This window comes from Perca fluviatilis, chromosome 20, assembly GCF_010015445.1.
Source record: "Perca fluviatilis chromosome 20, GENO_Pfluv_1.0, whole genome shotgun sequence".
Lineage (NCBI taxonomy): Eukaryota > Metazoa > Chordata > Actinopteri > Perciformes > Percidae > Perca > Perca fluviatilis.
The window spans coordinates 31237551-31262943 of record NC_053131.1 but is presented as its reverse complement, the minus strand read 5'-3'; the positions used below and the strand labels follow the sequence as shown (position 1 = coordinate 31262943).

The 25393-nt window shown below is 42.1% G+C and overlaps 1 protein-coding gene across 1 annotated transcript in view; it reads right to left on the bottom strand.

The window, feature by feature from the left end:
- clmna (calmin a) overlaps positions 1-25393 on the bottom strand; it is a 43222-nt gene that overhangs the window by 5019 nt on the left and 12810 nt on the right. The window contains exons 2-10 of the mRNA XM_039785896.1: positions 13919-13980; positions 9269-9364; positions 7543-7626; positions 7364-7456; positions 4782-4978; positions 4376-4569; positions 3893-3975; positions 1559-3778; positions 62-240 (exon numbers count right to left, since the gene is read on the bottom strand). Coding sequence (XP_039641830.1) covers positions 62-240; positions 1559-3778; positions 3893-3975; positions 4376-4569; positions 4782-4978; positions 7364-7456; positions 7543-7626; positions 9269-9364; positions 13919-13980 — 3208 coding nt within the window. The remainder of the gene's footprint in view (positions 1-61; positions 241-1558; positions 3779-3892; positions 3976-4375; positions 4570-4781; positions 4979-7363; positions 7457-7542; positions 7627-9268; positions 9365-13918; positions 13981-25393) is intronic.

Genomic DNA, 25393 nt, shown 5'->3' with positions numbered 1-25393 from the left:
CCCCCAGGGTCCACTGTGTTTCTCAGTGTACCAGGGAGCTGACTAAGAATAGAAAGCCTACCTCACAAGCTCTGTGCTTTCCCTGGCAGAGCCTAAACTATGCTGCTCAGCCTCACTGAGATCACTACTGTCTCCTGGAACATCAGCACCCCAGAATCCTCCTATCTTCTCCCCGGATGACAAACGGTGTTCCTGGGATTTAGATGCTTTGTCCGTCTCCTGGTTGGTCTTGATGATCACCTTATAATAACAAGACACAAAGAGAGAAAAATCTTTCAGCAGCTTAGTAACAGCTAAGGGAAAGACATTTCAACATTCATGGTCTCCAGAGGATGAATCTTATTGTTTTGGTGGACCTTTTCTCTAGCACCACCTTCAGGCCAAGTCTTTTAAAAGGAAAAACTTCATTTAAATTTAGATTGCCATGAAAGTTACTGAGAACATTCATGCTCTGAAGAGGATAAACCTTTTCCATTTTGGGCACTCCATGAGATTTCTTGTAGTGGCACCCTCAAGCCAAAATGTCAGTGCGATAGATTACCATAGAATTTTTACTGGCCGCATTCATGCTTCCCAAATGATGAACCATTATAACGACCTCTTAACATTTCCTCTGGCATCATCGTGGGGACAAATGTGACATTTGTATCCCTTCTATGGTTAAAGTTGTAAGAATAGCAAAATCAGCAGTGTATTATCATTGCGTCCAACGCTTGCATATCCACAAAGATATAGTCTTGTTAACTGCAAAAAGGTGATGTATAACAGTGGAGCTAAGTTTGCTCTGAGGCACGTGTTTATCTATTCTTCCAGTCCTCTGTAGACAAAACGGAGGCGGTTGTGGCACAGGTGGTAGAGCGGTCGCATACCAATCTGAAGGTTGGTGGTTCGATCCCTGGCCCTGCAGTCCCATGTTGAAGTGTCCTTGGGCAAGACACTGAACCCTGAATTGCTCCCGATGCTGCGCTATCGGTGTGTAAATGTGTGTGAATGTTTATCTGATGAGCTGGTGGCACCTTGTACGGCAGCCTCTGCCACCAGTGTATGAATGTGTTTGAATGGTTCCTGTATGTAAAAGCGCTTTGAGTAGTCGTTAAGACTAGAAAAGCGCTATATAAATACAATTCATTTACAAAACCCTACAATTATGGCTGGGTGAGAATTCAATATTTTTATTTATCATATTTGCCTTTTGATCGTATTGCAACAAAATCCTCATTCTAGTTTTTTTTTTATTTTTACAATCCACATGTCAGAAAGTTAAATTTCTACCACAGCCAATCACAGTCTGACATCTTCAATGACTGATTATTTGTTGAAAATTATTTGTTTAATGGTGTCGCTAAAAAAAAAAGTCATCCTCTGAGGATCAAGAATATCTGTATCAAATTCCATGGCAATCCATCCTACATTTGTTAGGAAATTTTAGTCTGGTCTAAAAATGGTGGACCGTCCAACTGACCAACAAACTAAAATACTTAGGTTTAAAAGGGCACGCTCATTTGAAACTGAAATGGTCTGATGGTACTGAGGCCCTGCTGAATAAACTTCAATTTACCTTGTCGTTCTCTTTTATCGAATCCACTCCATTCCTGAAGTCGTCCTCACCCAGCAGGTCGAGTGGTTGGTCAGGTTGAGTCTCTGAAGCCGGTGCTGGCTGGAGAGCAGATACACTCAAAACTGAAGGCCAACTCTGCATTTCAGTATCAGGTGGCTCTGTAAACATGGGCTCCTCTTTGTCAGGGTAGAACAGATCCATGGGTTCGATAGCGTCACCATCTACGTCCTCTGTGGGAGAATTTTGATCCAAGTCTGTATAAAACAAGTCCATCACTCTGGATACACTACCTGGTTCATAACACGAAATCCCTGTAGTACCGTTCGGTTTCGAGTTGACTGAAGCTAATGTGTTCTGCTGCGTGGTAGCTGTTTCATTGTCAGAAAAGGTGTCCCCCAGTTTGTCCTCGTGTCCATCAGGTTGATCGGTGGAATCAATTTCCTGTTCAGTATTCACAGGTTGAGATTCAGCATCCGTAGAAGAAGTCTGGGAAATCAAGTCCTTCTCAGTGTTACCTGTCTCAGAGTCGTGGTGAGGAGACTCACATTCCTGTTTGGCTTCACTTATTGCCTTGTTATCTCCTGTGTCTGGCCCACTTATGTCATATGCATTTGATGATCTGCTGATGTCATGTTCAACCGAATGCCCACTTTCTATGTCCTGTATTTGTTCTGAAGCGGTTGGTTTAACATTTTCTGAGTTTTTGTCAACATTGTAATTGGAGTCACAGCACAATTCAGGTGGATTTTCAAGGATGTTGACATCTGTGTCAGTACCCTCTGCCTGATGTACCTCATCACCCCCAGCATGATCTTGCCCATCTGGGTCACATGTCTCCTCTTCGTCCTGCTCTTCGGGCTCACTGGAAATAGAGATCAGAGGAATATTTATGCCCATGCTTGTATCCAGACTTGTTTTTGAAGCTGTGTCTTGGTTGGTTGGATGCATGTTTGCTAAAGTCTCTGAGCTAAATCTTTCTTGAGCATCTGGGTAGTCTTCTTCACTTGCACCATATTGTGTTTCTACAACCCCTTCACCCCTTTCATTTAAAACCCCTGACCCTCCTCTTGAATCCCGTCTTGTCTGCTCTGACAAAGAATCATTTTTCTGACATTCAGTTTCCACTTCAAACTCCTCAGAGTTATTACTCTCATTCTGACTTTCAGTTTGACCATTAATTTGTCCTTCATGGTCTTGTCCATCCCCAATAAAGTCCACAGCTTTCTTTAAACATTCCGATTCTTTGTAAGTGCTCTCTTCAACACTGGTTTGCTTGAGTTGGGACTGGTTAGACTGACCAGTTTCAAAGGGATTTCCAACACCATCTTCTGCATTACACAGTCCAAAAGAAGGTTCTTGCTCTCTGCTCTGATTTGTAGCTATCTGTTTAGAGTCTACTTCTTTCGTAATGTGAGCTTTGCTATGATCAGGGACCTGTCCTAGTGCCATGTCCTGGTTGTACTTCTCAAGGTTTGTCTCTTTCTCTTTCACTCCTTCCACTTGCGTTTTCTCAGAATGCCTTTGGATTCTCTCCTGGGTGCTCTCCAATGAGCTCAGTGAATAAATCCCTTCATCAATATACGACTCAGTAATCGATGACTCATCGGGTGCTCGATCCTCTAAGGATAGGACAAGTTCTTCATCAAGAGTAGTGACCTCCACGGGGGTGGCACGATACACATCCCAGGCTGTTCCACTGTCACACAAAGAACTGTCACTTCGGCTTTCACAAAACTTCTCGGATATCACCCCAAACTCGCTCTCCACCCAGGAGTCTGGCGAGCTGATTGCTGAGTCGCCAATTACTGACTCAGTGTTTCCAGACTCAGGCAGTGATGAGCCTGTGGGCGACTGAGTGTCAGACAGTTGTGGGGAGTTGGAGGCTAAGTTGGTTAAGACCTCACTGGCAGATTCCTTGGGCTCTTCAACCACACTGCTGGACAGGTCTTCCATGTGGGGGGAATCTGCTAAGAAGTCTTCACTGGACCACGAGCGAGGTGCGGGCGGCCTGAAGGGGGGTGACATGCTGCTCCTGTCCTCTGACACAGAGGAAATTAAGATTTTGGGTGGGGGTTGGGAACAGACCCTCTGGAACATGTAGGACCTCTCCTTCACTCGGCTTTGTTGAGTGCTATTCCTTAGGAGGTTGGAGTCACTGTTGCGGAAGTTGAGTCGGCCCATAGAGACACTTCGTTCAATCAGCTGGCAGGGCTCCTCCGGCTGAGAGAGAAACAAAAGAAGTTGGCAAAAATCTATCCTTGCTCACATTCAGAGATAAGGGTCTTGGCAAAATCTGACACATATCACCCATTCTCTGTAAGAAGGGATTCTTACCTCCTCTATGCCAGGGAAGTGCTCCAGGAACTGTGACACATAGGTCATGATGGATTGCTCATCTGGTGGATTGATGGTCACGTCTGGGCATGGGCAGATAAAGAACAATTACCACAGTTGCAATTTACATAAAGTCTTGCATGTTAATTAGGCTTCCTCTAACAGTTAAGACTTACACTTTATAGCATAAAAGTGCTGGCATGTTTATATGGACATGTGTGACTAAAACCATAAGTGCCTCTTCTGTAATACTCTTGGCTGCTTACTCTGTAACATGGTTTTGGTTGCACAATGCAAACCTTATAACCGGGCTATAATGGCCTGGTTAAGCTAATTATCTAATTATAAGAAAACTGCTGAAGAGGTGTTGCTTATAGCTATGTTAAATAGGTCACTTTGGCATGGGAACCTCTTTCTCTTTTGGGTTTTACCCTCAAGCAAGTAGCCTACTTGATAATGCGAAATACAGTGTTAACTCGTTACCCTCGGGCTCCAGCAGGCGCGGGATACCCAGGCTGAAGTGGGCTATCCTGAAGCTGTCCTCCAGATTCTCCTTGGCGGTCCTCAGCAGTGCCTTCCTCATGTCGACCAGGCTGGGGTCAATGGACTTAATGACAGCCAGGAAGGCCAGACCACTTGTCCAGCTCTTCCCAAAGTCCTGCACTGCCACACTATACCTATGACAGGACATATCCATTGGTCATCGTCAGTCATGAAGGACCACCAAACAAACTCTGAGGCGGACTGAAAGATAACACCAATGGAGCCAGTAAATCATTGCTTGTTCCTTCTTACTGATTCGGTTAGGCACAGCTGCTAAGAAATTGTTAATTTTTCTTCTAAGATTTAACAATAACAATCGTTATTGATAGTGGCAGACCACACTCACTTGCGTGTTCGCTTCTGAACCCACTGCAGCAGTTTCTTGATGGCCTTGCTGTGTTCTCGCATGGCTATGGATGCGGACGGTCTCTCGTCTGATGGCGTGCTGCAGTAGGAGGTGTCAGAGTCAGAGCTGGTGGGGATGGACGATAGGCTGGAAGAGGAGGGGAACTGGCTCCTGATGTTCCCAGTGACCTCCTTAATCTGGTAGGAGACAGAGAGTTGGAGTATATTACGTCCCCCTGAGGTTACTCAGGCTTGAAGCACTGGGAAGAGCCAACCTTTACAGTTGTGGTCCCCAAATTCTGGAATGAGTTGCCTCTAAATGTTAGGCTGGCCCGTTTTTTTTAAATCCTGTCTTAAAACACACATTTATTCTCAGGCTTTTAACACACTATGCTAGTTGCCTTTCTACATAATTGTCATTTTGTCTTTAAACTGGTCTTTGTGTTTTTACTGTGTCTTTCTACGTTTTTGTTACCGTTTTTGTTGATTGTACAGCTCTTTCTATAAATACATTTGGATTGGATATTCCCCTTTAGTCAACTGTTCAGCCAAACAGCTGTTGAGTATCAAATTCATCCATGTCTCTCCCGCAGGTTATTTTCCAAAGTCTTTTATGTTGAAACTTTCTACTCAACGTGTGGGATTATAAGGGGTTTATGAAACTATCCCAGGTATAAAGTAGAATCGGTTCTGGTTTAAGATTCTGTGAAAAGACAACAAAAGATGTAAAAGGCCCATTCAGTAACAGGATTACCATGGCAACCATGACACGTTTGCCGTGTTCTGCTGATGAACAAGAGTGTTACGTCAGAATCAAAGCCCTTTAAAACACTCAGATGATCCGTTCAGTGCTGAATCTGTTGTTGGATCTTACGGAATTCAAGATCAGTTACTGGTCATGGTTAGTCCTACTCAGCCTGTGAAAACAGTCTTGTGATGTTTTTTGTGGCTCCGGAGGGAGCGCTTAAAGTCTGAAAAAATAACCGTGATGAAGACTACAAATTTATAACTGAAAGCCTGCATAACAAACGTGTGTGGCAAACCAGTTGGCCAAACTTATTTAGTTTCTTGGGCATGTTATCATGCAAGATCGTTAAATCTTTAAAAATCAAGTGGTTAAGTCTAAAAATAGTTACACTGCTCATATCTGCTCTTTGTTCCAGTGCACTTTTTCTCCTCCTACACTAAACAGTTAGGCATTATTTATACTATCAATATTCTCGTAGTTTTATTATTTAGTTATACAGCATTATTTATATCCATGTTGCCATATATTCACTGTTACAATGCTCATAGTGTTGACTGCCAAAAGCCCCCACATTGGGAGATGATGTCACCATTTTACTCTATGTATTTTTGTGTCTTTGTTGCATTTTTCTGTAGCTGTGTATTTATATTTTTGCCTTGGTCTGTGGGAAACAACATTTTGTTTCCAAATACCTGTGTGGAAATGACAAAAAAACTTGAAACCTAAAAGCGCATTTACACATTTACTGGAAGCAAACACTTTTCCCGTGATTGATGGAGAAACAAGACCACTCGAGGAAATAATTGAATATAAAAAAGATATACATGTGCCAAAAGACCAAACTTCTGTTAAAGGCCATTAAGGAAGATGTGTATCTTGTACATTAATACCATTCATCCCAGCTCGGACCCGGCAGTGCAGACAGCTCCATAGAGCTGAACGCCACCAGAGTGAGCGGACAGTCTGTGTGAACTGCAGAGATAATTGTTTCCTCATGGTGTCTGTCCAAGGCATTGAACCGCAGTGTGGATTACATAAACTACCCAGAGAGCCGCACTTCGATGGACTTTTGTGAATGGAAAGTCCAAAGACTGTGAAGTAGGCACTTTATTCTTACGCTTGACCTAATTTTGAGAGAAAATAGAGGCAAAGGAAAGGAGGGAAATGGAAACTCAAGGCACAGATGAGAGTGGACAAAGAGGTTTTTAAATAGAAGGATAGAACTAAAATATTGGCAGTGTTGTAGCCATATACGTATTAGTTCATCAACTCATGGTTAAAAAAAAAAAAGATGCTTTGTATGTTAGAAAGAAATCTATTTAATTTTAAGATTATGATAAATGGTTTTTGGACTTCAAATTTGGAAATTTTATGAAAGAACTGTTAGAATAATACTAGAAAATGGTAACCTCCCTTCCTCCTTCTAATTTGGTCATTCTCAGGTATAATGAGTTGTTTAGTGCTTTTTGGCGTTTGAGTAAGAGTAGGACTGAAACATATTAGTGACCACATTGTGAGAAGTTATTAGTTGAAAATCCTAAATTTATTTTAGGTTCTGTTGAAAGTCAAATCAAGTCAACGTTACTGTCAATTCTGCAATAAGTGCCAGACATACAGATCAATTGAAAATACGTTTCTCTCCGATCCACGGTGCAATGTCAACCCACGGAGAATTCTTTTGACGTAATAAATCTTGTATATTTGTGCAAAACGTGATGATCTCTGCGAGTGCATTTTTCCCGTACAAACGAGTCACAACTCTCCTCCGAAAGGCGACAACGGAAAAAGAAAATGAGTGAAGGAGTCGCCGTAACGGGCAGAGAAAATGAGATTACCTGGAAGAAGAGGATGATATTCCAGATGAGTCCCAAGACGATGGACGAATTTCCATCTGCGACGTCAGCTGCATCGATACTGACCAGCTTTACCTGGGGACACACGTACGTATGTGCTAACAGTCAATCAATCATCAGGAGGTAGACGTAGTCGTCATGCTACCTGTTGTGGTACTCACGTTTCTCTCCTCCAGGAAAGACAGGACCTTGGCGATGTTGTTGAGTCTGAAAATACGATGGGAGGACTTCTTGAAACGATGAAGCTGGATAATTATTCAGAATGAGAAAAGTATTATTGAACGACACAACTACTCTTAAAGAGCCCCTATTGTGCTTTATTGATATAGATAAGCGACAAAAACGGCACAATAAAAAAGGTATATTTATAAATGTATTGTTTTTTTGTGAATGTAATAGATCACGTGTCAAACTCAAGGCCCGCGGGCCAAATCCGGCCCCTCGCAGATTATGATCCGGCCCGCATATCAATTTAGGTTCACGATACATTTTGGCCCACCTTGTTTTTGTCACTTTTTCTGACGTTTTGGTCACTTTTGCCGACATTTTTGTAATTTTTCCCAATGTTTTTGTCACTTTTGTCAAAGTTTTTGTCATTTTTTCTGACGTTTTTGTCACTTTTGCCGACATTTTTCCCGATGTTTTGTTTCTTTTCTGAGGAACTTTTTCCTGACTTCTTTAGGACTTTATGTTGACCAAACTGTAAGTGAGAAGACTATATGACATGCAATAATACAGTCAAATATAGTTTACTTTTTCGATTAAATAAAAGCCTATCACTAAACTAAACATGTCTGGCCCTTGATGTGATTCTTATTTTCCAGTGTGGCCCTTAGTGAAGTTGAGTTTGACACCCCTGTAATAGATAGATAATATATAAAGTACACAAACATTTTACTCCAAATGGAGCTTTCTCTCCCACAGACAGCACTTTTTCTCGACGTCTGCCTGAAACGTCTCGCTCACATTCCTGTTGGAAATTCTTCAATTAGTGATGTCACTGACTGAGAAAGCCAGCCCATTTTTTTTTTTTTATCTGTGCTGCCCATTGGTGCTGCCTGAGAAAGCACAGTCGCCCAGTGGCTTGTTTGAATTTAGTTGACCAATCACAACAGGGTGGGCCAGCTGACCAATCAGAGCACACTGGGCTTTTCAGGAAGGTGGGCCAAGAGTTCAGACAGAAGCTGTGTTTGAAACCGTTCCCTATCACGGAAACAGTGCACTATATAGTGTGTTCGCCATTTTGTGGTGGTGTTCGAATTCTCCGCGGTTAATTTCATTCAGTCCACTATAAAATACCCACAATGCACTTCTAATTTGAGTGTACATACGATGTACCCTACATTTTACTCCCGTATACCACAATGCAACACGGCCGCGTTTTCCTCGAGGAGAAGAAGCATCAGAAGTCACCGCGAAAAGTGAAAAGGAAAAATGGAGCGGGCTTTCGTTTCTAAACAGTGGAAATGCAACATGCAACATATATAATATCCAACATTTTACTCTCCTCCTGGGTGCTTGCTTTGTTTCAGGGACGTTTTAGAAGTATTTTTTGTTTCAGTTTGTTTACATGATGCCCGCCTCCGTCACACAAACAACTGGCGCATCTCCTGACGCAAGACACGCACAACGAGTTTTCAGTGTAGTGTCTGAAATCTCCTTTGGTCGTTCCCTATATAGTTCACTATTTAATAAACGCTACATAGGGAGTAGTGGGTGAGTGAATGAGGGGACGGTTTCAAACACAGCTAGAGTGTTTCAGACAGAGGAGTTGCAGCAATGGGCAGTATGAGAAACACAATCTGTTTTTTGAACATCAACACACAACACTGTACAGTTACACGTGTGAAATGAACTGGCACTAAAAACAAAGTGTGAGAGTCTGACCAGCTTGCAGCCGGAGAGCTCCTCCAGCAGGGCCATGAGGATGTGTCCATCCTGGATGTCCTGGAAGAGATCATGCACCTCAATGGGCGGGTCACACTGAAAACAAGAGGGAAGGGAAGGGAAGAAAGAGAAAGAGAAAGAGAGAGAGGAGAATTAGAACTGCAAGCATTAGCAGTGGCTGTTGCGACAGTGGTGAGGAAAAACTCCCTTTTAGGAAGAAACCTCGGCAGACCCAGACTCTTGGTAGGCGGTGTCTGACGGTGCCGGTTGGGGGTGTGATGAAATCGATTAGTAGATTAACAAAAACAACTATTTTGATAATTGAATAATGGTTTAACTGATTTGTTTAACTTGTTTAATGTGAGAATTTGAGATGCTTTTTTTTCGGGATAAATGATGAATTAATGATTGCAGCCCTAGTGAGAATAGGTAGTTGTGAAAAAGTGAAAAAGGTATTTTAGAGAAAAAGATACCATGTCAGGGGTGTATTTTTGTTGTTGTTTTTGTTTTTTTTGACCCCATTTACACTTTATGTCTTCGACATCAAAAGATGCAACCCCCAAAAAACTGTGAATGCAACCAAGAGGCCTTCAAGATAAAACGGCACAATTAGGGGTGTAACGATACATTTATCTTGATCGACATATCAGTTCAATCCTCAATGATCCAATTTATCGAAAGTCGGAGTGAAAATATTGATCGGCATCTTTAAGATGCGCCTTTATTTTGAAATTCCCACTTTATAATGGTTGTTTTCATTAAAAAGAGTAGTTTTTTTTTTTTTATTGAAATGTCTGGAATAGCTTACTCATGAAATTATCATATATTTTAGTTGCTTTTTGTAAACGTAAGTCTAACTGTTGTGTTAAATGGGCTCATATATCGTCTCGTATTGGTTGCAGGCCCCTGAATTGAATCAAATCGAAATGTATCTTGGCAGCCTTGATATCAGCAAATACTGTATCGTTGTTCAAAGAATATATATAATATATTGTGATAAAACGTGTGATTTACACCCCTAGGCACAATCAATGTTAAAATTTCGCAAACACACCAGAGCTTTAAAGCTATAGTGCGTAGTTTCTGTCGCCCCCATGAGGAATTCTAAGTAATGACAACAACACTGTTGGCGCATCCACATGATACAAGTCTTCCGTGATCGCGCATGCACCTCCTCCACGCAGTTGCTAGTAGCCAAGGAGGACACGGAGGATTAAAAAAACATGGACTCTTCAGAAGAGGTCATTATCTTCACTCGAGCTTCTGCGGACACCACAATCTTCTGACCATAGCCATACTGAGAAATCCAGAGAGAGTTGTGTGGAGCTGAAACTCAATGGCTAGAATGTAACGGATGTTCATTAATATAAAAAATGTACGCACTAAAGCTTTAATTCCAACACGTTGGATGGCACTGAACAGCTCTCTGACCAGCACCTGTCTGTTTCCAATAACCAGCACAGAAAAATCAACACAATCTCACTGCTGTACGCTTTCAGCAACACTAAGGGAATATGGATATGTTCCTACTGTGAAATGTGAGTGAAATCTTGACACTGAACTAAACTATGCAGAATCATCTAAAATCAGTCAGTAACCCACAGCATACACTGCCTGAGCCAACATTTAGCCCTGTTCCCACAACACACAAGTCATTTCTAACTGAGCCGTTTGTCAACTTGTCTGAACATGGTGAATGGGTGAACGAGCAGGATGGGTGGGGGTGGGAGGGGGGGTGAAGTGACTGGAACTTTTCAAGATGACCGAAGACAAATGTATGATTGTTAATTAGTGGGTCAGAGATTTGACGCGGGGCCAAACAGTGAGTAAGAGAAGAGAGGCTCATTGTGTGAGAGAAAACAAAAGATGTGATCAGACACTCAGACTCTCAGCTCACCCAGACTCGTCGGGGACTGAGGACAGACGGGAAAGACAGGCTCAGGAGTGAAACCACAGAGTTTCCATAGAAACGTAGCGTGTCAGTGTAAACACAACGATGTAAGCCTCTGCTGGAGTTGGCTTTTGTCTAAATGTACAGGTGTACTGGTGGAACCAATGCAGGCAGGCAAACCATTACTTACATTTCAGAGAAGCGCCTGGCGCAGGTGTGTTTAGGGCGTGTCCAAATCCACTTTTGCTTGTTTGACGGCGGAAAAAAAGTGTCCGTGTGCCGGGCGCATGGTTCTAAAGGGTTGTCCTTAGTGTCTTCATTAATTCATAGGTGTGTTTTGGGCGTAACATGCAATAAACCAATCAGAGTGTCACCTCCCATTCCCTTTAAAAGCCAGGCGTGTTTGGACCTTGGCGCATTGCTATTACGATGGCGGATTTGCGCCTCAACATTTTTATTTGTAATCTTCTGCATGTGTGTGCTGCTGTGCGTCCCTGTGTGTGTAACAAGCATAGTGTGCGTGTGCTGTGCTTAAGCCTAGGCGCATTTTACTAATTCGCTGATAAAATAACAATGAAATGCTGCGTTATTGACTTTAGACCAGGTTTTTGTTGGTCACTTCCCGCTGCCTCAAGATAGCAATACGCCAAGAATGCACCTGAACACACCTCCCTGTAAGACCAGCACGCCCATGGGTGCAGGTACATTTGTTATTTAAACGACACGGGCGCTGGACGGGAAATTGACAACTGCGTCGGTCTTAAACTAGCAAGGACACTTGTGTCTACTCAAGAAGTAATATTACAAAATTTAATTTTAGACATTTATATATGTATTTTTACATATATGTAAAAATGCCCTTTAGACCTTAGAGGGCACAACAAGGTGGAGGCAGAAACAGAAACCCTTAATACTGTCATTCATTTCTAACACTGGGTTTTACCGACAGCTTTTTACAATTGCAACTCCACTACCGCTCTGCAAAAGTGAACTCAGAGTCAACTTTGGCGAACGGGCAGGGGATCTTCTATGCTAATTTAGAGGTCCAAGCCAGACTCATCTTGACGTATTATAAGACCAACCAGGTCGTACTCCGTCTACTGGCTGCTGCTCTGCACTTGTGACCGATATCGCAAGACAATTTTTACCTCGACGAGAAGTCTCGTCGCATTTTAATCTTGCGAGATCTCATCACACCTCTAGTTCATATGATGGTAATTTATTTATTTCTAAGTTAACAATCACATTTGTGTATTTACTTTTGTCTCCCCTTTGGGCCTCCATACAGCCCAACTTTCTGGCCCCCTTTCATTGACAGGATTCTCATTGGTGTCTTTGGAGCATTTCTCCTGTATTTGGCCCAAAGCTCACAGCAGCAGAGGAGGGGCCCCTCATCCACCCCAGCCATAGTTACATACAGCAGCTAGCTGTGTGGTTTGGGGAGGAAAACGACCACCTTGGGCTAGCGCGACCTGTAACATCATCACTGTTCTCGCAGATGAACACTGTACAGCCTACTGAAACTTTAATGCCGCACCCTGGCGGTTCGACACAACCACATGCATAATTCATAGAGTGAGATGGAGAGACTGCATCTGTTGTTTTATGTACTGTAGTGTTTCAGCCGCAGTGTAAAACACATACAGTGGGCATGGTGGGGGCAATCTTATGAAGGTAATTATGGTGCAAAAAAATGCTTGTAGACTTGATGTGAGCACTTGTAGAATACGATGTGAGAACAAAAATCTGAACATGTATGTTACAGGTTTTATTTGTATAAAATAGGATATATACACACCTGAATGTGAAGTCACAGAAAACATATTCACAAATGTGTAGCTTGGTAATCACATAAATACCAGGCAAACTTGTAATGCAACATTTACTCATATTTTCTTCATTTTCCAGTACAAAGACCAAATTCAGGCCATTGGTTATATAACTGATTTAAAAGAGAGCATGTTTTGAGTTTAAAAAGATATTTCTCCCCCATTAAATGCAATAATGTTTACACCAATAATTCATAAAGCAAAAGGGTTAACCAATACTGTAACCTAAGTTGAAATGTAAAATGAATACATTTTAAGTCATATTGTTATTCCAAAAGAGGGCGTTTCGTTTTGGGCAAAGTATTCTTCGTATTCTTAAAAAAAAAAAAAAAAAAAAAAAAATGTTTTTACCTTTATTTATTCAGGGAAGTTTCACTGAGAGGAAGCCTCTCTTTTGCAGGAACACACTGATCACGTTCACACAGTTCCACATTCATACCTGGAAGCTGCCCAGTACAACCACAGTCTGATCTGCTGGTCACTGAGCAGCTCCACTGGAGCGGTTGGAGGTTAAGGGCCTTGCTCAAGGGCATCTCAGTGGTGGTGACGAGGGAGGGACAAGCGCTGCTCTTTCACTTTCCCCACCCAGATTTTATCCTGTCAGTCTGGGCATTGAACCGCAACCTCCCGGTCACAAGCTCGCTTCTCTAACCTTTAGGCCACCACTGCCCCTGTATTCTACAAGCTCTTGCATTTTGCACCATATTTACCTCCATACAATCTCAGTTTCATGATACAGTCTGTGGGGGAGATGGAGCTGGCCTGGGATTTGGGGTGGAGTGGCTATAAAAGAAGCTGTCTTGTTCCACCCAGGTTGTAAACAAAAGCTCAGGGAGCAGCTCTGTAATAACCGAGTGTGGAGTCCATGATTACGGTGTCTCCTCTTTGTGTATTTTCTGCAGCCACCATTCCGTGAAGCTATCAACAAACCTTTTCTAAATGTAGGTTGATCCATCGGGTGAAGGTCCTCTTCTGAACCAGTTCTCTTTCAACTGCAACACAGAAAGAGAAGATTTCAGTCATCAGGAAACTGAAGCCAAACCCACAGAGACCGTCTGAAGAAGCCCCCGCTCGCCAAAGGCATATCACCACACACACACACACACACACACACACACACACACACACACACACACACACACACACACACACACACACACACACACACACACACAGTTATCTAACCATGTTTCACACTCACAGTATTAAAATATCCTGACAGGAATATCCAGTTCCAGACATCAGTGATGATTTGGAGGACAACTAAAGAATTGAGACTACTCAACAATGTATATGACATATCTGACTTTAAACATTTAAGGGCCTGCACATCCACAACAGTGTTTCCGCTTATTCTGGCCAGTTGGACCTCTACATGCAACTAGGGCTGTCACAATCAGGGGAGAGAGAGGGGTAGGACATTCGGCAAAAGGCCGCAATTGAACTGCGGCCGCTGCGGTAAGGACTGAGACTCTGTACATGGGGCGCAGGCTCAACCAGGTGGGCTACCTACTGGGAGTGAGAGAAGTTAATTTGAAGAAGAAGAAGAGAAGAAGGTGCGAGAATCTTGGAGGTGCGCGTGCTCGGCGCACAGCTGCCCGGGCCGCGTTTGCGCCATATCGCCGTCGGCAACGCGCCAACCACGATGAACGCAAGAAGCATGACACTAGTTTTTCGTCTGCTCAGTCCACACTGACTCTGCAGCACCAGAGTACAGAAAGCAGACATATGGGGAGGGCAACTAGAGCGGGTGGGAGGAAATCTGGAAAGGTTACCATGGTAGCAAAGTCAGCCATTATTTATCTTTATGTCCAGTATGGCTCACTGGAGGCACTGGGGGCTAACTATGCATTATACACACCAAGTGTAACGAGAGCTTTGGCAGCTGTAATGATATTGATCGTTTCTCCCTCCAGAGGAATCATGACTGCTTCACTGAGGCCTGATGGAGGTGGAAGACAGCAGAAAACACAGATAGTGGAGAAGAAAACACTGCTCTTCATTATAGGGGGGGCCGGGGGGGTTCAGGCTGCAGTCCATATTGGCCATTTAAAGTTGTAGAGCAGTGGCATGTGGAGGACCCAGCCACTTATTTGTTAATGTGCCCCATCAATGGAAGAGCAGTCTGTCCTGCGTAGTGCTTACTCTCAGGGGAACGCCTCAAACGCAGAGAATTCCCCCCCACTGTTTCGCAGACAATGCTCGAGTCGGGTTGGTATTCAGGAGGCGTAGCTGAGTCTTTAATGCGGGGATCTTTTTCAGAGAAGACACAGGGAGGGGGTGGAGGAGGAAGGGAAAGTGGGAGGTGACAGAAGAGAAAGAGGATGACGAGAAGAGGAGATGACGGGGGAACAAGTGCGAGACAGAGCCTGAAGGCAAATTGAGGAAGATGAGAGATGAAATGAAGAGCATGTTTAAGAACATTATTCAAACAACCATCGCTACAAACTAAAGGAACTATATAACCAATTGTTGGCAACAGGTATCCATTGATGCAAGCTCTAATAGTCCAGAGGGGAATACAGCCAAATGATTAAATGGCATGGCTTCAATCATACACTTATTGTTTAACCCATGCCAATTGATCAAGCTTTCAAGTAGGGCTGTGCAATTAATGGAACTTTGATCGTGATTTAGATTTTGGCTCCGAACTATCACAAATAAAACAATGAAATCGAGAAAAGTAATTATTTTGCACATTACATTTTGACAGTAAAGTCTTGTTTTGTCTTGTGTTCTGGAGGGGAATTCAAAAAGTCCAAAGGGGAAAGTATTAAGATAACTTTTTACAGTTCAAGGTATTTTCAATGTTGATTTTTTTTTTCCTGTTTCACTGCTTTTTTACGACGAAAGGTCAACGAGTCCTCACAATCATCGGGGACTATCCTCTGTAGGATTAGGTATCATTGGAAATGTATTAATGCAAACACACCTGAGTTATGATACCGTATGCTGCATTCTGGGGCGGGGAGGTATCTTGTTTTTTTTCTAACTAAACAAAAAGCCAATACTATAGCTTGGTAGAAATTGAGGTATGACTGGCTAGAACAGCATACCCTCTATCATCAGACCCGAACAGGCAACCAACAGTGAAGTTACTACCTGGAATGACTAATCTCTTGGCCACTTGCACAAAATAAATCACCAGAGCTTACAATATGGCTCATTCGTAAGGATACACTTGGAGGTTTTCCGAGCGAGTCCGGATACGGTGACCTTATCTTTCATAAAAATGTCAAACACCCCGAAGCCACATAAGACGCCGTGCACTCTGCAGTCCTTCCCTAACAGAAACCAGAGCTCCGCTTTGGATAATATACCTGGAAAAATGACATCAGCTGGCATCAATGACATTACTTTTACTAGGCACATAATAGGCCTCTTTTAAACTTATGAACAGTTTTATTTTACAAGTCTGACGCCGTGTGTTTCCCCGCAGTGACTAATTACGTAATTACTTACAAAACCATATTACGTTGTTAACGTAACATGGAAAATGGCAGCTCTGCAAAAAGGCGAATAAAGAACTCTTAATGTGCTGCGGTGGATCTGTGATCATCATTTGTTAAGCTAGACGTATAGAAAAAACTAAACCTGTAAAAAGGGGGTGTTAGCTTTACTGTTTGATGATTTATTCTGAGGCCCAGCAACATGATTATCCCTCTGTTTGAGGGTTAGGGTTTAAACTACTGAATATAGTGTAGGTACTGTATATAAAAGTAGAATTACTGCTCTGCAGTTGAATGCCTCGCCAACCGGTCTAGTTGCAGTTTACCTCATGTTTGTGCAGACTCATAAAATATATGTAGTGAAGTCTTTGAAGCAATTTAATAAAAGGTCTTAAGTGTATTTTTTTTGGCGAAAAGTGGATGCTTCACACACATCTTCAACCCGGCAGCGCATGAGATCTTTACAATCACCACGTTGGCGTTAAAGAATGGCCAGAAAAGTGTTTTTGCAGAACATTATGATGTCGCAGTGACGTTGACCTTTGACCTTTTGGGTATAACATGTCATCACTTTGTCATTTTACCCTACTATTTGTGTGAAATGTCAGAATTAATTAGAAGTTCTTGAGCTGTGGCAAAAAATGTGTTATGTGAGATCTCAGTGACCGTTGACCGCCATATTCTAATCAGTTCATCCTTGAGTCCAAGTGGACGTTTGTGCCAAATTTGAAGAAATTCCCTCTAGGCATTCCTGAGCTATCATGTTCACGTTCAGGACAGTGGGAGATGTTAGATGATGTTAGTGGTGGGGAGTGATAACATCCAACGGCGTGTCTACACAGGAGGCCTTTCAGCCCGCACTATACGAGAAACCTGAAACATATTTTTACGCTGTTTTCCAAGCGCAACTGCAGTGATTGTGTTTGGCTCTGAGCGCTGCCAAAACGAGGGTGGCCTACACTCAAAACTGTGCCTGAACACATCCTGTGTAGACCCAGACGAAGCACTGGAGCTGCTGCTCTGCTAAGGTGCTGCTCACGCTATGCCTCCTGTGTAAACACAGTGTAACATTACACTCCAAAATCTTCCATATGTGTTTAACTGGGTCTGGATCAGATCTGGTGGCTGTGATGCCAAAGCATTTTCTTCAGGTTGTAACTTGATGCACGTGCCTGACCCTGTATGGACTCTTGATACACAGCCTGGGGCCAAGCAGGACAGGGACGTAAATACCGTAACCGTTACAGGTTCCACATTTTGGGAAATATACTCATTCGGTTTCTTGGAGTTAAGAGTTAGAGAGAGGCAAGAACCAAGGGGAAACAGCTAGCCTGGATCCGTCCAAAGTTCAAAAATTCACCCGTCATCATCACATTGCTTGTTTTCCCCAACTAACCCAAACCTAAACATATATTCTGTTTAGAGCTGCAAAGATTACTCGATTAGTTGTCAGATATTAAATTAATCGCCACCTATTTTGATAACAGAAGAACAGAAAGGTCAGATAGGTCGGACCTCCGTTTTCAACTATTTAACCCTTGTGTTGTCCTTCGGGTCCCCGGGACTAGAGATGGTCCGATACCATTTTTTGCTTCCAGATACCGATTCCGATACCTGAACTTGCGTATCGGCCGATACAGAGTACCGATCCGATACCAGTGTGTCATATATTTTATTATGTTTTAGCAACTGTATACTACTATCCCTATATGGATGTGATATGATTTCTATCTTTGTTGTCAGTCTGGCTCAGGTTAAACACTCAAGAACAAACACAAACAATGAATGCCACAGAACTTTCTTTTATTTTTCAGTTTGACAGTCAGTTATAACGGAAAAAGAACAAACTACTTTAACGTAGACTTTATTTAGGGCTTTATTACGTGGTGTTGGATCGGTGCATAAACTCCTGTACTTCCCGATACCGATTCCAGCGTTTTAGACAGTATCGGAGTTGATACCGATACCGGGGGTCCCAGAGACCCGTGCTGCAATCGAACGCGTTTAGACAGGCTAATACAAAATGTTAATAAACTAACCAAGTTCCCATGACACAAAGAACAATACAAGGGATATCTTTAAACAAAATGAAATTCACAGTGGTGTTCTGTCTGCTTCTCTCACTAAAAACACTGCTGTCCATTTCAGCCATCCAATAAATGACTTGGCCTTCATGTCTGAGTTACCGTGGTCTAAGATGAGTGCTTTGGTTGGTCTTATTTGCTTGCTATGCAAACAAAGGAGGCTCAGCTGAGGCAACCAAATCCACATCGACACGTTTAGCATGACAACTCTTTTATTACATGTCTGGGTGGAGGCAAGGGCACAAAGGGAGCAAACAAATATAATCTAGTAGCAATTAGCTCTGGAGGCTATAAATGAATACACAAAAACTAGACAGGCAATGTGTGACTCCCTTGTGTGGTTTAGTGGCGTCAATGTCTCTATGCTTTGTGAATTCCAACCAAAGCACACATGTTAATGTCTTGTATTCCCTCAGAGGGAAGATTAATGGATATCAGAGACAAACTGATTGCATTTAGACCATTTTTGCACGGACAAAAAATCCCAGCAAAAGTTGGATCAGGTGTACCTTATATCCTAAACTTTATTTCATCAGGTAGTCTCGTTGACATTGAGATCTTATTGAGACCTGAGAATAAAAAAACATTCGTAATCTCAAACAACCACACAAACACAAATTGTTAAGTCTAAGTCTTAAAGCTTTAGTGCATAACTTTTTGATATTAATAAACGTCCGTTACATTCTAGCCATTGCCAAATGAGTTGCTACAAAGCTAATTAAGACTATCAGCTCCACACAACTCCCTCTGTATATCTCAGCATGGCTATGTTCAGAAACTGGTGTCGTCCGTGAAGATAATTACCCCTTCTGAAGAGTCCATCGTGTTTTTTTAATACCTACGTGTCTTCTTGGTTACAAGCAACTGCGTGGAGGAGGGGTGGGGGTGGTGCACGACCATGGAAGGCTTCTGTCATGAGGGTGCAACGACAGTTTTGTTGTCAAAACTTAGAATTCCTCATGGGGGAAAGACAGAAACTACGCACTATAGCTTCAATGTCAAAATATGAACCTTGAATGACAATCTGTTGTCAACCCAGATTCCTAAGTCATTGTATGACTCATAAAAAGTGACATGGGTACCATTTTGTACTCTTTGTATTTGCACTCTTCTCAATTTGTATTGTAATTGCTGAACATCAATTCTCCTTAGGATAAGTAAAGCGGTATCTAATCCTATAGTTTCAATAACAGCACAGTTAAAGGATAGGTTTATTGAACTACTAACGACACAACCAATAACTACTAACATACAAATTAATAAATGCAATGATAAATGAATGCACCGAATGCAGCGATGGACAATTTGTGAATGGAGGATGAACACCTCTAATTTTTGGGGCATTTTTATGCCTTTATTTTCACAGGATAAGAAGAGGAAGAGAAAAGCGGGGCGTTCAAGTGGCAAGATCGGAGAGAAGAGAAGAGGTCTGCTGTCCAGGGGGTGCAGGGCAGACATCAAATAGTGCAAAACTTTAGCCATCCCATCCTCAAATGTTTGGGAAATTGGCCCTAAAAAGGGTTGGTACCATAAATTGGCCAGTTGTCTATTAGTGTCCTGTCCTCATTGAGCCTTTGCAGGCCGTTGCTGCCCCAGAGATCAGAGTTCTCTGAGCAAATGTAAAATACAGTCACCATTGCGTCATAATGGATCAATAATAGTTGCTGTGGCGCCCCATTACTCATGGTTAGTGGGCTCAACTCAGCACCACATTAGTCTGAGCTCTCCATGTTAGACAGGCATGAAACTAATTGATTGCAACATCATCTAGGCCTAAAGACTGCAGGTCTAGACTTATAAATCTGCGGTCAGATAACGAGCAGGTAAAGGAGCCACCTCTCTACCTGATAAAGAAGCAGGATCAGAAACATTCAGAGTGAAGCAAAGCCAGACAAATGCATGGCAAACACAACGGCAACTATGGTAACCATCCACACCAAATAAAAACTACAACAGCTGTCTGCCAGAGTTACCAGCCACTGTGCCAGACTTTAAGACTAGAGGTGCCCAACCTTTTTTGGCACAGGATCCCATTTTCACCACCGCATCTATTTATAGTAGCCATTCCGTTGCTACTGGAAACTAAGAGACAGGGATTTTGATAAAGAGTTTTTGTGAGAGACATTTTAGTCTACAGTAGAGTTCTAAAACCCAACAAGTTGACACTGATAAGGAGTTTCGGTTTGGAAGCAAGAATGGATCAAAACTATGGTTAATTTTTGCAAGCACTTCCTTGTGTGAAGCTGTATGAAGTGTGTTGATGGGTTGGATACCATTCTAATCTAGTATAAAATCTATAAAATCTATTTACTACTCTAAACAAATCCTTACCAATTCCCTAATATAATAATTCACCCAGAGTGTATTTATTGAGTGAGTAGACTCTAGACACTGCCCTTTGTACCATGCCTTCATCTGGGTGCCTTTATACATACACGTAAACCACCCTGGACTGGACTGATTGACACGGATTGACTCCCTTACTGGCTATATTAGCCATCTGCCCATTTTGCTTGCCTGTATGGTCAATACACCACACTGTCTTTTTGTCTGTATGGACAGTTTTCAACTTTAACTTAAACTTTTCTTCAAGTCTTTATTAGTGTCTATGTATAGTTAAGTAATGGTTATTCTATTTTTGATATTTTGTATTGCCTGTTGTACTTGAATAGATATAGAATTTGCACTGACACTATCCTGCTCTATGATACCATTACACCTTTCTGCATTTTCTTCCACACCGCTACTTTACACATGGTACAACCAAACTTTACTGTAAGGGCACACTATTGATATCTTCCTTTGTATTTTTGTAGTATGGGTGCGTGGATGTCATATGTCCGTGCGCCTATGTGTATGTATGTTGTGGATAAGCTATTGGACACCTTAATTTCCTTCGGGATAATTAAGTATCTCTATCTATCCATCTCTAGAAAATCATTAATAATAAGACATGCACAACATGTGTGCTTTGAGCAAACTTTTTTTTAATCTTCTCTAACTTCTTAAAAAATGAGCTTGATGTAAATGGACCTATACCTACGTAAATGGACATATACTATAACTAAACTTTATTTGGGAAATAATGCTTTATTACAATACAATTTCATCTATTGAGAAATTATGAGAACAGTTTCTTAAATCCATAACATAGCCACTCCTTCAGCCTGAAATCCATGATGACAGTTGGATTCTTTACTTTAATCGTGTCTGAATGAAATTACATAGGAAGAAGAGGACAGGTCTTTCTGTTGTGTTAATCTGAAAGTAACTATAGCTTTGGGTTCTGTCTACCTGGGATGACTTTTGCTCTGATAAAACAGTAAAAAGGAACGCCTGCAGATATTCTGGAACCACCCACGCAAATCCCAAGCTCACTTTGAACACAGACTCAGGAGATGAACAGACACCAAGTGATAGATGCTCTCTGATTGACTAGACCTTTGTGCCACTGCCACTGCGCATCATAATCAGACTGGGAATAGGACTGTAAATTTGCCTGAATGTAGCCCAAGGTAACAGAATACGAAAAATAGAGGAGAGCTCTTTTATTGATATATTCCCTTCAGACTGCAGTGCTGCATCATCCAGAGGTATTACATAACAGCAGAGATCACAGAAAGGCTCATTCTCCTCTTCTCTTTTGGGCTAACTCATCATCTTACCAGTTTAACACTATTTCAGATCTGTGTAAGGATGTAAGGAAATGCAAATGCATGTTTGCAGTTATAATTATCAACCCATTATCTTAATGTTGAACTAAGACATTTTTTAACTAAACCTGCCATCATATAACATGTTAAACTCCACTGAACATTGTGTTTTACTATAATTAATTCTATAATGTTAAACTTAAACTTGACTGTTGTCTTTAAACAACCTCGACTTCAGACAAAGAAATAGTTCACCTTGGGTAATTTCTTGTGTGTGGTCAATGATGTTGACACATGACTAACATCAAGTTCACCTGTTAAAAGATGTCTATAAAGCTATAAAGAAATCATTTTAGTGTTCAATGTCTACAACTGATTGGATGGAATGAAAACTGAAAGATAAGAGGATGGCCAATCACCATCTGTGCAGCTGAGGTTACTCATCAAGCTGATCTGTTGGAAAGGGTTAATAAGTCATGAGATGAGAGGAGAAAAAAAAAAAGGCTACGTTTTAAAACACAGAATGGGGTTTTAGAAATTTCATGTACCAGCTTTAAATGTTCTTGGATAATGAACAGATATATCTTCCAAACTGTCCCAGAGACGGTGTGTGCTCACTACACACATTCTGACGTAAATTTGCAATGTTGTTAGATCATCCAAACCAAAACTGATAATGTGTTTCCTGTCCAATTGTCAGGCTGCTCACGTTTCTCACCCCATCAGACAAGGCAAGGAAACACAAAGTAACGTGACGCAAAGTAACGTGACGCAAAGTAACATGACGCAAAGTAATTTGATGCAAAGCACAGAAATGCAAAGCAGAGTAACGCAAAGCAGAGTAACGCAAAGCGGAATAACGCAAAGCAGCCTAATGCAAAGCAGCCTAACACAAAGCAGAGTAACGCAAAGCAGAGTAACGCAAAGCAGCCTAACGCAAAGCAGAGTAACGCAAAGCAGAGTAACGCAAAGCAGCCTAACGCAAAGCAGCCTAACGGAAAGCAGCCTAACGGAAAGCAGCCTAAAGGAAAGCAGCGTAACACAAAGCAATGTAATTCAGCAACGCTTGGGAGCTGCAAATTAAATACATACAAGCTCATATTGATGGTAGATGACGTTGCAATGTGAACACTGTATTTCTACTGTTACCTGTAAAATCCTATCACTTAGTATAACACCACTCTGCAGTGTTTTGGTGTCTGATAAACCTTCAAACTCACAGATCTTATTTCATCATCTCCTGGTAAAGAACCTAAAACAACACGCCAACATCAACGCGGCCCCTTGGGTTTCTTTAATTCAGGGCTGTATTTAGTCGGAACACCCGGTAAGTGTCCTGAAAGAACTATCCGGAAGCTTGACGGAGTTGGACAATTAGTTAAAACATTGTTCTACAACAAAGATAGAACACAGCTGTACATACAGAGTAATCATGATCTTATTTCTTCTGAATCATCACTTTATACAGTAGTTGCACAACAGAAACATGGCATTTCCTTATAATCCAGTCAGCATGTTTGTATAACCACAAGTCAATGGCCAGAGGCAAGTACTTGTCCTGATGTCATTGCCCTTGGACCACACACTGTCAGCAACTGAATCTGAATGTGCCTTGTTTTCTGAAATCACCATTTCAAATGGATTTAAATGGATGAGGGTCTACTGACAGCAGCACTATGAACCCTGTTTCAACAGTCCCTGAGCAGGACGATACATACCTACATTTAAGATTTTAAACTTAGTGCTGCTTCGCACACAGAAACATTACCACTCTGCTGTATAGAAGATCCACAGAAACAAGAAGACTATATAATGAATGAGGTTTGCACTAATAAGCAAAGGGTTAAACATTAGGTAAAAGCTTTTGTTACATCAAAACGATCTCTCAGAGTCAGTTAGATGAAGGAATAATGTTGTTGTTTGCCAGCAGTCAGCCAACAGTCAGTTAAGGTTAAGATATCTTGTTTGTCTCTCCTCAGCTGCACCCAGTCCCACCCCTCCCTACCAAAACATGGATTTATCGTACCCGTGGTTGATGTCATCGACTATACATGCATGTGTTTCTACAGCCTACGATTCGGGGCACAGAAAATAAACTAAGTGTGATTGTATTCTCAGAAGGATGACGGCGTGTGTTCAAAGTGAGGGGAGAATACAAAAGACCTCCTGAGCTCCTTCTTCTTCTTGCCTGCAGTCGCGGCATACTTAACAGACAACACAAAGTGATCATTGGGGGCTTTGATCCCTCAGATCACATCAGCGAGATTTCGCCTTTGAGAAAGCTCCTGTCTGAATTTGTTTAACTGACTGAACCGAGAGCTCGACACAATACACATTAGCTGATGTCATCCTCCATCTAATATTATCCACATTCCAGCAGATTACACAAACCAGCAGCTTCTAAAAGTTCGTGGGTACGGTTGAACTGATAAGCACCTGAGGATAAGGAATAAGGGAAAACAAATACAGTTTTTACCAGGAGCTTGAAGGTAAACTGGGCATTACCTGTGCACTTTTAAACTGCTCCTTTTCCTTTCAATAACAGGAAAACAAGAGCAATGATGGCATGAAAGCTTTTTTCGGACTGCGAGGGTAAAACAAAGTTGAGACATCAGGAGAAAGAGCAACAGCAGCTCAGGTGGAATCAGGGTGAAAAATGTAAAGCAATCCCTGGTGGGTGGGTATTTTTGTGTAGTGCTTATACCTCAGTGAACACCCCCGGCGGCCGCAGGTCAACCCGAGTGCTTTGTCTCTTAGAAACGCTGCGTGGTGAGGCACACGGCTCTGCTGTTAACCCTTTGAAGGCAGACTGTGCTCTAAGTGTAGCGTGCTGTGCCATTTCTCCAGGGCCCCGGCAGTGGAACCACCTGCATCTCATAAAAACCAGCCTTCCAGACCAATCATAGACCGGAGACAAAGAGTGATCTTACATCACCAAGCGGTGGAGGTTTATCTCACAATATAACCACTGACCTTTTTCAAAAGAGGCAAGGTATTTTTAGAAGGGGGGGGAATGCACGGCTTTTTAAAAAAGGAGCACTTTTCAGGCTCGTTTCGGAGCACTTGCTACGGAACAGTAAAGCCAGTGGGAGTGAGTTAAAGCTGCTTTAGGCAAGAGGAACTGATGTCAGAATGCACTTAAACAGTTGGGCAACAACAGAAAAAACAATTTTTTTATTTAAATGACTTGACTATTTGCCCCAAATTATGGTTAAATGG